Source organism: Branchiostoma belcheri, unplaced genomic scaffold (assembly GCF_001625305.1).
Source record: "Branchiostoma belcheri isolate BF01 breed outbred unplaced genomic scaffold, Haploidv18h27 scaffold1, whole genome shotgun sequence".
Classification (NCBI taxonomy): Eukaryota; Metazoa; Chordata; class Leptocardii; order Amphioxiformes; family Branchiostomatidae; genus Branchiostoma; species Branchiostoma belcheri.
Window position 1 is genome coordinate 8,634,415 of NW_017802379.1, and position 13,135 is coordinate 8,647,549.

The 13,135-nt window shown below is 37.9% G+C and overlaps 1 protein-coding gene across 11 annotated transcripts in view; it reads left to right on the plus strand.

Annotated features, from left to right (window-relative positions):
- Positions 1 to 13,135, plus strand: part of LOC109465605 (MLX-interacting protein-like) — a 50,483-nt gene that overhangs the window by 32,196 nt on the left and 5,152 nt on the right. For 7 of the 11 annotated variants that reach the window (XM_019762957.1, XM_019763021.1, XM_019762984.1 and 4 more), the window contains 7 exons: positions 4,083 to 4,118; positions 4,790 to 4,940; positions 5,664 to 5,728; positions 6,838 to 6,921; positions 8,323 to 8,376; positions 9,602 to 9,661; positions 10,752 to 10,896. In XM_019762957.1, coding sequence (XP_019618516.1) covers positions 4,083 to 4,118; positions 4,790 to 4,940; positions 5,664 to 5,728; positions 6,838 to 6,921; positions 8,323 to 8,376; positions 9,602 to 9,661; positions 10,752 to 10,896 — 595 coding nt within the window. The remainder of the gene's footprint in view (positions 1 to 4,082; positions 4,119 to 4,789; positions 4,941 to 5,663; positions 5,729 to 6,837; positions 6,922 to 8,322; positions 8,377 to 9,601; positions 9,662 to 10,751; positions 10,897 to 13,135) is intronic. The other 4 variants (XM_019762992.1, XM_019763011.1, XM_019762977.1 and 1 more) reach the window with 4 other exon arrangements.

Consider the following 13,135-nt stretch of genomic DNA (forward strand, 5'->3'; position numbering starts at 1 on the left):
TTTACGGTGGCAACAGGAGCAGGACAAAGAAAGTCCAGGAATTATTTGTTAACTGTAACTGTCACTTCTGTACCGTGAAAACAGTGAAGTTCACAACATAACAGTACAGTGAAAAATTCAGGAATTACAGTATCTGTCTGTCTGTAGGTCTGTGTTTCCACATGGTCAGCGTAAAAGAAGACCTTTATGGATTTTGAATGACAAAGGTGAAGATCAAATGTTGGCCTCCTGCTGGCTGACTTTGAATTTTGATACTGCAGCAGAACTTCAGGGCTTTTGTATCTTTTGTTAAAAGTTTCAAGTTAAAAGACACTTTATAGTTGTAATTTTTTGTTGTTGCAGATAGCTTTACAATACATGTTTGACTCCGAAACAAGTGGTGTGGGTTTGGTCCCCCTAGTAACTTGTTTGTCATGCATAACTGCCTTTTGGGCACAGCACACCAGTTTTGTACTACATGTAGGTACAAGATTTGTAAGACCAGACTGTAAAGTTTGAAACACTCATTAGGAAGGACTCTTTTTGATTTGGTAAGTGCAGTAAGATCTTTATAGTACTACCTACCTACCTACCTAGTCCCATGACCATTGTACAGTAAGATCTTTAACATGCTCAAGGTTTGGCCTTCTTCTAACACAGGACCACAAGAATGCAATTATTTGGGCCAGACTTTTTTTTTATTTTTACTTCAGGTATTCTATTGTCCCTCATCACAGATTAGATTCCTTGGCTTTAGGCCCTCTGATTGGTCAGGAATGAACCAATCGCATCACACCTCATCTCATTAGCATAATAAATGAGGCAGAAAGGGTCACAGAGGGGTGAAGATGCTAGTAGTCATCACTTTTACTTCATTGCTGTGTCATTTTTTTGGGTCATCTTACTTCTGCCCCAAGTTTTCTCATTGTTCAACCATCCAAGTCTATCTCTAAGACAGTTGGGAATGGGCCATGTGCCATCTAAGTCAGAATCTGAGTTCTTAGCTGGTAAAACTGGTAATAGAAGGCTTCTGCATGCAGAGTTGGTAAGTACATAATAATTATTACACTGTTTACAGTACATTGTTAGAACAATTAGGCAGTCAACCATATACATTGTACATATTGTATATACACGTGTACATCTACAGTACTGACCTGGTATACTGTTTTGGATATAAAGCTGTGCTTGTTGTTATACGTTTTTAAAGGTTAAGTGCAATACATGTAGCTGTGGATGTCAACCTTAAATAGAGATGACACTGGTAGTAGGGAAGATTTGGTCCACTCACACTATGAAAGACCCCTACTCTTTTTGATAAGTGTGGTGGGATCTTTAATGTGCTCGAGGTGTGGCTCTCCTCAAACATGGGACCTCAGCTTTAGGTCCTATCTGAGAAAACAAAGCTATAAGTACTCATTTTTACCTGAGTCAAGCAAGGAAATAAGTGTCATTAGTACACTTCTCAATGGCATAACATTGAGGAGTGCTAAGGATTCGAACCCAGAACCTTCAGATTCTGAGTCAACAATCCTGAACACAAAATTGCCTTGTTGCCACCAACCCAACTCTGTTTACTCTATACTTTCTCAGTAGTAGTGTACATGTGTATATAGCCTCAAGGCTACAACATGTACAAGCAGATGTTCTGGTTTCTGGGGCAAATAAGGTTCCTTACCTTTCACCATACTTTAGTCTGTTCAGACAATGAACCAATTGTGCAAACGGCTATTCCGAGATCAGGGTGCGCCAATGGCATCGTGCATCGTTATGTCAATCTTACTCTGTATTTATCGCATTCTGTTGACATTTATCAAACTTGTTATACTAGTACAGTTATTTTCCAGACAATCAGGAAGAGATTTGGTGTTAAGATGTTTAAAACTTATGCTATGGCCAATTTAAGACCAGAAATTGGCATAAAATCTACGTTATGCTGTTGCACTTGAAAAATGCCAGTTTTTGAAATATGCTTTTAAGTAATTTGGGAACAAAAAAATGGAATGAAAAGATTTGCAATATGTTCAGACATGCTCAGTCTGATATGTTTTGCAAAAAACCTGATGATGATTGGAAATTTCTCTTTTCTAGAGCGCATTTATCAATATGTTGTACACGTTATGTAAAATTCATAAATTAACACATTGCAATTAACTTATCTCCCTGTACTAAAAAGGATAGTGATAGAATTGGCCATTTTGCATGTTATGCAAGGTACATCCATATATGACACAAAACATGTGTTTTTATGTTGTCTTGTCCTTTGGTTAATATGGCTGATGGCTTACAGTTACCTGTCTTTTTTGTCCGAGAAAATGTGTAGTGTCCGTTGCTCGGTAATAACTTGAAATAGAAAAGCTGCGGGTGCATATGATTTCAGGTTTTGAAACAGCTGAAGATGCTGACTTAAAACACAGTAGCTATTTCAGTCTATTGCTGTAATTATTTGAAATAATGTCAAAAAACCTCAAGGGTGTAGTGTCCGTTGCCATGTAGTGTCCGTTGCCAAGTATACCATATTAGGTACATTAATTACGTTTTGTTGCAACTTTGAAGTAATTTTGTCATTTATGTTATTTCTGTAGCATTTTGTCAACCCCTAAATGACAGGTCTTGCAAGATTTGGTGTTCTTGTCATGTACTTAGCCGTAGTGTCCGTTGCCGGCCACATCTGAAATGAGTGGGCTAAGTTTGGATAGAGCACAACTTTTGAACTAAACGTCTCTATCCAAAAATTTAAAAAGTGCAATGTATGGCAACACCTCTAGTGTGACTTTCTGCACTGAAAGTAGAAAAATATAAAACTTGAAAAATTGGCCCAAGTGCAACCCTTTGGCGCACCCTGATCTCGGAATAGCCGAAAGAAAAATAGGTTGAAAAGAATGAACAGTTCTAATAGACTACTGTACACTGTCTTTATGTTTTTCTCGCCATCAAATTTATGAATTATAATAGAAGAAGAATTGGGGAGTTAAGGAAATGGTAAAATCACAAAGTAGGACAAAAGTTATAACCCAAAGGCCGATTGTAATTATTGTGACGTAATTCTTGTTTACAAACTATACATGATATTCCTTTTTATGGTTAAAATTCACCAAAAGAAAACAGCTCCCTATAAAGTATATACATTTTGTAAGATACCTGCCACGGTACATTGTGCAGTGAGCTTTACTCTTATCTAAAAGTTGCCCTCCCAGTTCATTATTGTGTTTTAAGTCCTGACGTAGTGTGTAATTATGACGTACATTTGTGTACGCTGGGCCGCATATGTCACCAAAAGGTCACCTTAATCATTTAGAAGACTTCCTCGGCAAGACATGTCTGTTACACAGCACGAAATGGGGGCATTGTTTTTCTTTTTTCATCGGAAAAGAAAGGTTTGTAGTACAGTGTACTATGTTTTTCTGAGAATAGTTTTAGATGTGTCCAATACTGTAGTTTTGATATGGTGAGGCCGTGATTGTAGAATTTTGTTTAAAACTCTAAATGTTTTGATTTTTCACCTACATTTGTCCTGCCTTTTAACTACCAATTTATTCTCTTGAGCATGGATAAATGTATTTTACAATGTATGTGGCTTCATGTTTTGGTGTCTGTGATGTTTAAAGCAACGAATACAAGTTGTATTGGTGACTTAGATACATTTAGGTCATGATTTCAATGTAAACCATGACGAGTTGTGAATGATTGTGTCGTGTGTGGGCATGTGGCAATTGACATTGTTAAGTCAAAGGTTATCCACATTAAGAGCCCTCCCTTAAAACTCAAGGTCTGTTTTGTTTAATCTGTGTGTATCTCTTTTTCATTGTTTATTTGTCTCATTCATGTTACTTTCGCTCAGGCTTTGGCAACTTTTGATGTTTGTTTACAACTCAGATATGCTCACAGAAAATGATTTAACAAAGGACAAAATGATGTGTTTTCACTGTAAATGTTTATTTTTAAATTTTGAAGTTTTATGTAGTGGAGAAGACTGTAATTCATTATATTATCATTGTCTTTTGTCCTTCATATTTTCTTGTCTTCATGTCTGTGTCCAACTTTCTTGTCTTCTTGTCTGTGTTCCCTTCTTCCTGTGTTGTCATCATGCTTGTTGTGAATAGTCTCCCCAACCAACAACTGCCACCTACCAGGAGAAAGTTAGTACAGTGTTACTACCCTGCAAGTCAATGCATGGCCTTGTCATAACATTAGCAGAATATCAGCACAGAAAAAAAAAGATATGAAAGACCTTGCAGATGTTATAACTGATGCGATGGCTAATGTTCATTTATAAAACTGAGGCTAGGGAGCTAAAATTGACAGAATACCTAAAAGAATTACCGGTATCAGAATTCCAAACAGTGTAGTCATGTAGCTTGTTGTTGGGTACAAATGCTTTATTGCAGGTACAATTATAGGAGCATTTACATGTAATTCAATACTCACTGTTCAATGCATTTTGTGAAATCTATAACATGGGAATACATGATAATATGACTTTGTATTCAATGCTTCAAGCTTTTTAACACTGCACATGTACTGCAAAATATTGCTTACCAAAATTTCAGACCAAAATAGTTCTGGTCCTCATTACCAAACAAGAGACAGGGGACCATGAAACATTACAATGTACAATGTAGTTGTAGTATTGGCCTGGCCTAACTCAAAATTACAATCAATGGGAATTGTTTTATCATTGCTGATTGACGTACATTGTACTAAGTAGCCTTGGCTGGTGAGGTCTGCCCAGATGTGCGTGACAGATGAAATTAGTAGGGACGTGAGCTTGACGGACAGTTGTCATGACGTGGTCTCTCGTTGTTTCCAGGTTGCCGGGGTAACAGACTTCCAGAGCAGCGTGCTGGTAGCTGCGGCGGCACAGGCCGGTAAGGTCGGGCTACCCGGACTGGCAACCGCCACGAAAGTGGAGAGAAAGTCACCCCCAGTGGCATGTAGCACTCCCATCAAGCCAGCATCCAGTAAGTATCAGTATTCTTAAACTGTCACTATTCCAGAAAAAGACCATAGTCAATGTTAGCCTCCATAGCGTGCCAAAAACTGGGGGTTTGGGGTGTCTTCAGGGTCTTTGGGAGCTTTTATGTGCTATTTTCTGATTGCATATAGACAACATAGCGGCCTGGTTGAATTACCCCCGTTTTTTTAATCAGAAAACAGCCGAAGACCACCAAACCCCCAGTTCTATAAGCCTGCTACGGAGGCTAAGTCAATTTAGAAATCCACAAAAGTCATTGACTTGCTACAATTTAGATTCTGATTGCAAGTAACGACCACCTAGTGCCTTTCAACCTGCTGTATGATTTAATGAATCAGATACAAATGTTACCCATCTAAACTTGAATGTGCTCATAAAACTGATAGTACAGTTAGATTTCGAAGAGTATGCATACTTTCGGCATAATCGTGCATTTGTGGACCTAAATTTTCAGATTAGATGCACACGTGCATCTACATGTATTCCCAGAAATAGATTTCAAGCCTTTGTATAAAATTCAAGGTACATGTACTTGACTGTCTTATAGATTGTGGATGTAATTTGCAGTACTTACTACTCATTCACACATGTCAGAGTGGCTCTTCTGTAGCAACAGTGTCTACCATGTGAGAATGGTACTACACGAACATGTACTAGACAGGTTTATTGATTGTAGAAGTGATGTCAGGGTTGTGTCTGGATGTTTCAGCCCCAAACTCCCCGTCTGCTGCCAGCCCCATCACTACAGAGGACAGCCCTGGACACAACTCCGAGGTAAGTGCTGTCCATTACTGTTCCAAAGCCAGTGTTGCCAGCTGCTGTCATTGAGATAAAAAAAAAGAATTTTTGGGGCCTAGGAAAAAAATGTTGTTTCCTGTTTGCCGACCGACCCTAGAAAAGCCTGCCGACCCTAGCCTTTTTTTTGGATGGATCCCTGCATGGAACATAATTTTTTCTAGTTGATCGACCTTTTCTAACTTCATGGTATGACATCTGAATGATAAAACATTGTACAATAATTATTGGTTTTCTACCATTGACATTGAAAATAAAAGTGTCCTCGTGCAGGTTTTATTTCTAAACTTAAGTGTACGTTGGATCACCATATAGATGTCACTGAAGTCTAGGACAAAGAAAAAAAAAAGATAATCCCTACCTACCGACTCTAATTTTTTCAGGACTGAAACAGGAAACACAGCAATTTTTTTCCTAGGCCTGGTCTATGTCATAGGAGTAGTACTGTTAATGTAATCTCTGTTGCTTCCATGTCAATGTGCACTGGCGGCAAGCACTGTTTTGCAGATAAATTCTGGAAATAAGCCACTCAGGCAGTTTGAAGTGGGTATGTGTATACTGTGATGCATGGTGGGTAATATCTCCAAGTTTGAGAGAGCCTTAGTCAACTTTTTACCCACAATGCATCACACTGCACATGCACACTTCAAACTGTAAACTACAATGTAGCTTATACAGCTATTATGTACAGATTTTGTTGCATTTTCTACCCAGTTGTAGCTATCCCTTCAATCAGCAAACTTACCCTGTCTTTCAAAGTTTCAGTAAAAAGCATTTCTAGACTCCTCTATAGATTTTGCAGGCAAAAACTTTTCGTGGTAACCAAATGCACGCTTTTTGCATATGATTTATGTTCAGAAAAAAAAAAACTCTCAATTCTTCAACTCTTGCTGTTATTATATATAATAACATGATTTTTCTTTTCTTTTCTTTGCTTAGTTGGAAGCTAGAAAATTTCCAAATCTTTATGTAGCTTGCAGATACATGTCCAAAAATTTTGTAGATATGTACTACAATGTATGTGGATAATATTATTATGATATGAAGTTCAATAAAAAGTATAAATGTAAGTATGGTTCTTTTACCAGACCCTGGCATGCGCACCACCTTGGATTATAGTCAAAAAGCTGGAGGAATACAAGCCTACCAACACTCTGAATTTTTCAGACGAGGTATTACCAAATTTGGATAATTTTTGGTGGTAGTGTTGGTGGTGGTAGTGCATGTCTGTTGAAGTTTCTCCTAGCTCCTGTGTTACAAATTGTGGTGCCAAATGGCTATCTTCAGGAGGCTGAAGGATAAAATGTATTGAAATGAAATCCAAAACAATATATATTGCTGTAAAACAGTAATAAAAATTATAGGAGGAAAAGTCAGTTGAAAAACTGAATTTATTGATTCCTGTTTTTTAACATTGAAGTTTGAACAAGGGCTCAAAGGCTCTCCTAAGTGCAATTTTCTTTTAATGCTCTATTGTCTGAAGAAATCTTAACAAACCTTGACATACAAATGTATGTACATGAAAGTTACAGTCATCAAAAGCTCGGAACCCTCACCAAGCCCAGATTTGAAGACTGTTGTTTAAAAACACATTGTGACAAAGCAATTTAAACACATGGGATAGTACAACTGTGTAGGAATGTGGACATGAATCTGCATCATGTAGCCTTGCCAGTAATGATGGATATGTATTCACCTTTTTCAAACTTCCCATAATGCACCATCAGTGGCTCCATGATCCACCCAGTGGTGCATTATGGGAAATGTGAAAAAGGTGGATGGCCTTTCAAACAATACAAATCCATTGTCATCATTGCATGCCATTCTGAAAAAGATATACCATTAACTATTGGAATGGCAGTGTTCTAAATCTGTCATTGCCACTTACCAGCAATCTTGTTGGATGCAGCCGCCCTCTCATTGGTCGAGCTTTTTATTACCACCCTATCATTGGTCGAACTGCTAATTACCTCCCTATCATTGGTCGAACTGCTGATTAAATTGTGATGGACAGTCAGGATCAGTCTGTTGCAATAAACCAGGCAGTCTGGTCAGACTCTCCATTTTTGACCATTGAGTGACCACATGTCCATCCCCCAGCATGTCCGCAGAATGTACTGCGCCTGCGTGAAACCCTGGATTTCTTTGGATATTTGGTCACTGTTGCATAAGAATTTTGGCAGTTGCAGACAATATATATATCTTTTTCAACGTAACATTTTGGAAACTACAGACGGAATGATAACCTTGTATATGTGAAAACTACCTGATATGAGGCATTCTGCCAAAGTGCTATGCACAATACATTTCAGGTTTCACACAGGTGCAGTATGTTGTGCTCAATCTCCCCCATTACCATGTTTCCTTGATGGACATGCAGCTACTCTCTCATTGGTCAAACTGCTAATTGCCACGCTGCCATTGGTTGAACTTTCAATTGTGATGGACAGTCAGGATTGGTCTATTGAAAAGGGAATTAACCAGGCACTGGCAAGGCTGTCAATTTCCCAGTTTCCATGGCACCTGGCTTGTCTGGGTGTACCTGACATGTCTTCCCCTCCCCCCCCTGCTAGAGATACACCACGAGGGGTGTGCTTATAGATGGCATGGACTGGTCCCCCGCACATGTAAGCCCTCCAGACTGTCTTTTGTGTTTTTTCACCTGACAATCATGGACTGTGTGACAATAAGCTAGTTCACGGGTTGAAGTGTGCAGGTGCAGTGTGATTGTGGGAACTTTAAATTTATTTTACAGAGGCCTTCGACTTTGATGTGCAGGGCTTGAAATATTGGGTGCATGTGCACCTTAGTGTACCCAAAATTGGAGTTGTGCACCTAATATTTTTCTGTGGGTGCACTGGTGCACCCAAATATTTTTTGAGGAATTTTAACATTAGAAATGTATAATAATATACCAGATATTTTTGGTCTCTAAGTATCAGAAAAATAATAAAATATTTGTTGTAGTACTTGTTTAAGATTTTGAAGTTTTAGATTTAATCTCAGAAGAGGAGCAGTAATTATATTTTGTTTCATATAGTGCACCCAAAAGAATTTTTGCACCTAATTTTTTAGGTTGGGTGCACCAGTGCACCTATTCCCAAAAATAAATTTCGAGCCCTGATGTGTTACTTACAATGTGCCACACTGTGCATGCACACTTACTACTGTGAACAAGCTTATGTGGCAACCATATTATCATGTGAGACCCTCCCATTACCCCAGAAAAGAGTCAGTAGTTTGCGCCTAGCATGTACCCAGAATGTAATAGCATATCACTTGAGCATATGCATACTTGTATACAATATATTATAATTATATATGTGTGTATAATGATATACATGGTAGGATGATATCCCTTATACATTTATAGTTTGGATGTAGTTGTGTCCAAAGGGAAATGTATTATGTTCTGGTTACATGCTTTTGGCTCTTCTCAGTGAAAATGTTTTCTCATCATTTCACAGCTGTTTAGTTGATTTTGAATCCACAGCAGCAAGTAGAGGGTTAATTTGACTGAACTGGTATCACAAGTAATATCAGTTCTAAAACATAATTATGAAAAGGAAAAAGGCTCTAGGCTAATTGTCAGATTCAGTTGTATACAATTGTACATTATTCACATATGGATTGGTCATTAGCCATTACATCAGATATCATCACATACATGTATACTTGTGTTAAAACACTTGCAAATTCATAGCATCAGGTCCCAGCCAAAACACATTGTACATGTAGTTGTCCTGAGCAGTTTCATATTTATTGTTCACACACAACTATGAAAGGAGGAGTGGAGTGAATACAGATGCATGTATGCCTACCTTATGATTAAAGGCTGTTCTTTCCTTATAGTCTCCAGGGAAGACACCCTCCAAGCTAAGAAGCTCTCAAGAGAAGTACAAGGGAGGTTCGGTAAGTAGCACCATTTTTTTTTCTTTAGGCAACACCAATTTGATTTGTTTATTCTCATATTCATCAATGAATCGGTGGCCATGGGCAAAAGAAATTTTTCATATCAGAAAAAAATGAAGTGTGAAAATCGAGGTGTTCAAAAACTCGTATTTCCCCAGAACTATTGTAGATTGGAAGTCGTTGCCACCAAGCGCAGTTGGGACATATCACTAGAAAGCTTTAAACAACTCCTGCAATTACATGTGCAAAGATTGAGTGTAACAAGTCATTCGGTGTGATATAGCTAGCTGCTGCCGCGCCAAGTGCCTGCGAAGCTGGTGTGTTACGCTGAAGGGCGTTTATACTGGCTATACTGATACAGAAATCCAACGATCAAGAAATTAAATTGGTGTGGCCTTGCCTTAGCCAAAAAGGTGACTTGCATGAGATTCACTTGAAAAATTATCGAGTGGAAGGAGGGTTGGGACTAGTGTGGTTTTAGTACATCACTTAAGGCTGGCACTACTCAGTGTTCCAGAGGATGTGCCTAAAGTGGTACTTAAAGATGGGATGAAACCAATGTACAGACTCCATTTTTCTCATTATGTTCAACAACAATTCAGGGCTGGAAATTATGCAGGGAACATTAAAAATCACCTGCACCAGACAAGACTTATAGTGTCAAGTAAGGAATGTATGAACGTAACTGCATGTACATTGTATGTATCAACATACAAGTTTAAGTGTTGTATATATATATATACATTCTTCAAAACTGTATGTAAAAGTATGGATCATACTAAAAACTGTTTGGAAACCATTGCCATTATTTTTCTTATACTCCATACAATGTAGGTGGTACAGTGTGTGTAACAGTAAATGTAGCAAATAAAAAGTACACCTACATTGTACATTTATCTACATGTGTATTAAGACCAGTACATGGATCAGTGCAGGTTACAATGTAGGTGTAGGCTGGTAGATATCAGAAATCCTACATTGTATGCAGGTGGTATTCTGAACTAACATAAATGAATTATGTACATTGGCTTCATACAATTTTATACTAAGTCTTGTATCTAATGGAATGTAATGTTTTTTCCCTTGTTAGGACCAGAGAAGAGCTATCCACATCTCAGCAGAACAGAAGAGAAGGTTTAACATCAAAGTGGGCTTCGACACCCTGCACACACTGATTCCCACCCTCAGTTCACAGGGAAATGTGAAGATTAGTAAAGCTGCCATGCTACAGAAAAGTAAGTCCCACTCAAAGGAACAAAACTTGAAACTTGAAACTTTATTTGAATAACCGCTGTCTTCCTGGCATTCATTCTTACATACATACATTGTATACATACATTGGTATACATATACATACATAGTTGACAGAGTCACAAAACAACATCTAAATCTATAACATAGTTACAATATACAATTATTTAAAAACAGACAAACAGTCCTGTCAAACAAGTGCTGGTGTGCTACTGATAGAAGTATTTGTGCAACCATTCTTAAAGACTATTCTTAAAGGTTATTCCACACACTAACAGCTCTGTACATAAAACACTTCATCAGAGTGTTAGTTCTTGGTTTGTCTAGCATAAAAGACTGTTGGAACACCACACATAGCATGTACATGACGGCATGTGGGTGGGGAAGATTGACAGGCAAAATGAGAGGTTGAAAGGGCAGAATACAGGAAATGGGGTAAACTGGAGAGTGGGTTGACAGCACGGTTGACAGCACTTGGAGAGAGTAAGATTGACATGCAGAATGACAGGTCAAGAGGTCTGACACATGAAATGGGGTAAAGTTGAGAGTAGGTTGACAGCATGTGGGTGGTAGTGGTAGATTGACGGAATAACATAAGATCAAAAGCTCAGACACAGGAAATGGGGTGCATTTGAAGGTTACAAAAACACAAAATAAAGTATACTATCCAGTAATTTACCAACATGATGAAATTATTATTCAGAGAGGTTTAGAATTACTTATCCTGTAATTTTGAATATCGGAAAATGTGAGAACATATTAAGAGCTTCTATTGTTTAATTACTTTTTTATTACCCTCCATGAAAATGGGGGTACTGTTTTTACTCCGTTTCATGTTTGGTCTGATATCTGAAGATCGGTGAGAAGGAACTGTACGATATTTGGCAGATTGATGGATGGGGCCTTGGAGATTGTGTAGGTTGACTTTGAGCCCCTGGTGATTGACCTTGGTACTGCAGTTTAATTTTTTTATTCTGTTGTTTTCGCGTTATGGACTGTTTGTGCGATATTAAGGTAGCATGTAGTTGTTATTACCATGGTTTAGTGGTTTAAATTTGGGTCCCCTAGCTGTTTGCGTTTGATATTTACAAAATGTTTAATGTTGGACTTTTTGTGTTGAATGTTTGGAAAATCTGGGGGATGGTTTGGTATGATTTTTGGTATGTGGGTAGTTGTTGAGTCTCTTTGTGTTTTGGAGTGCATTAGCAGGTTGTCGCATATTTTTATTGCTTAATTTAAAAGGATTTTCACTTTTTCACCCCTACTTCATAATAGGATGGTCTGTTTGACCCAAAAGTTGGGACAGAGTGTTTTTGTTTATACCTCCAGCTGGCAGGTCAGACCCAGGCAGCCCTATCTATTTTTACCCCTAGACAGAGATGCAGGAAAATAAATCTTGTTTGTCTGGTCTGCAGGTCATTTGACCTGGTCATTGACCTACATGTACAGGCAAATGTAGCCTGGGTACCATCCCCAGTAGCATATTCGCAAACTCTATAACAGTTATAGAGTTTGCGAATATACTACTGGGGATGGTACCCAGGCTAAGGCAAATGACCTGCTGGCCATCAAAGTAAACAAACCATGGTAACAAGACACTAAACGCCTGCACATGACAGCTTGATAAATACAAAGTGCCACCACAAATCATTCTGCTGATAAAAACAAAGTTTGACTCATAATATCTCTATTGAAATACACCAAAAGATTACAAAATAACAAGCTATTTCATGGAGGGATGATGTCTACGACTTCTCCTTGTTTGCTAAATTTAGTACTTTTTGTTTCAACAATAGAATTTATGGGTTTTATGTCAAGTTACTCATGGTTTCTAATATTAATAACATCCCATATAATTTTATGTAAATTTTATCATTAAATATGCATAATTTATGCTAATTTGATGACGTCATTGGCCAAAATCCAAGATGGCGGACCATTTCATTAGAACAGGTATATACAGGTTATTTTCATTAAAATTTCATCAATACTTCCATTTCTTTTTTTAAAAAAAGGTTTAAATGAAGGTCTTTAGTATGTTTACGATGTATTTTAGGCTTTATCATGAAAAAAACTATTTTTGAAAATTCAAGATTAATGATCCAACATGGCGGATATCTTAAATATGCATGACGTCATTGTATGACGTCACCGGTGTTGCTATGGGCAACATAAGACTTAGTACATCATAATATTCTGTCATAAACACTTTTGGTACAGTTA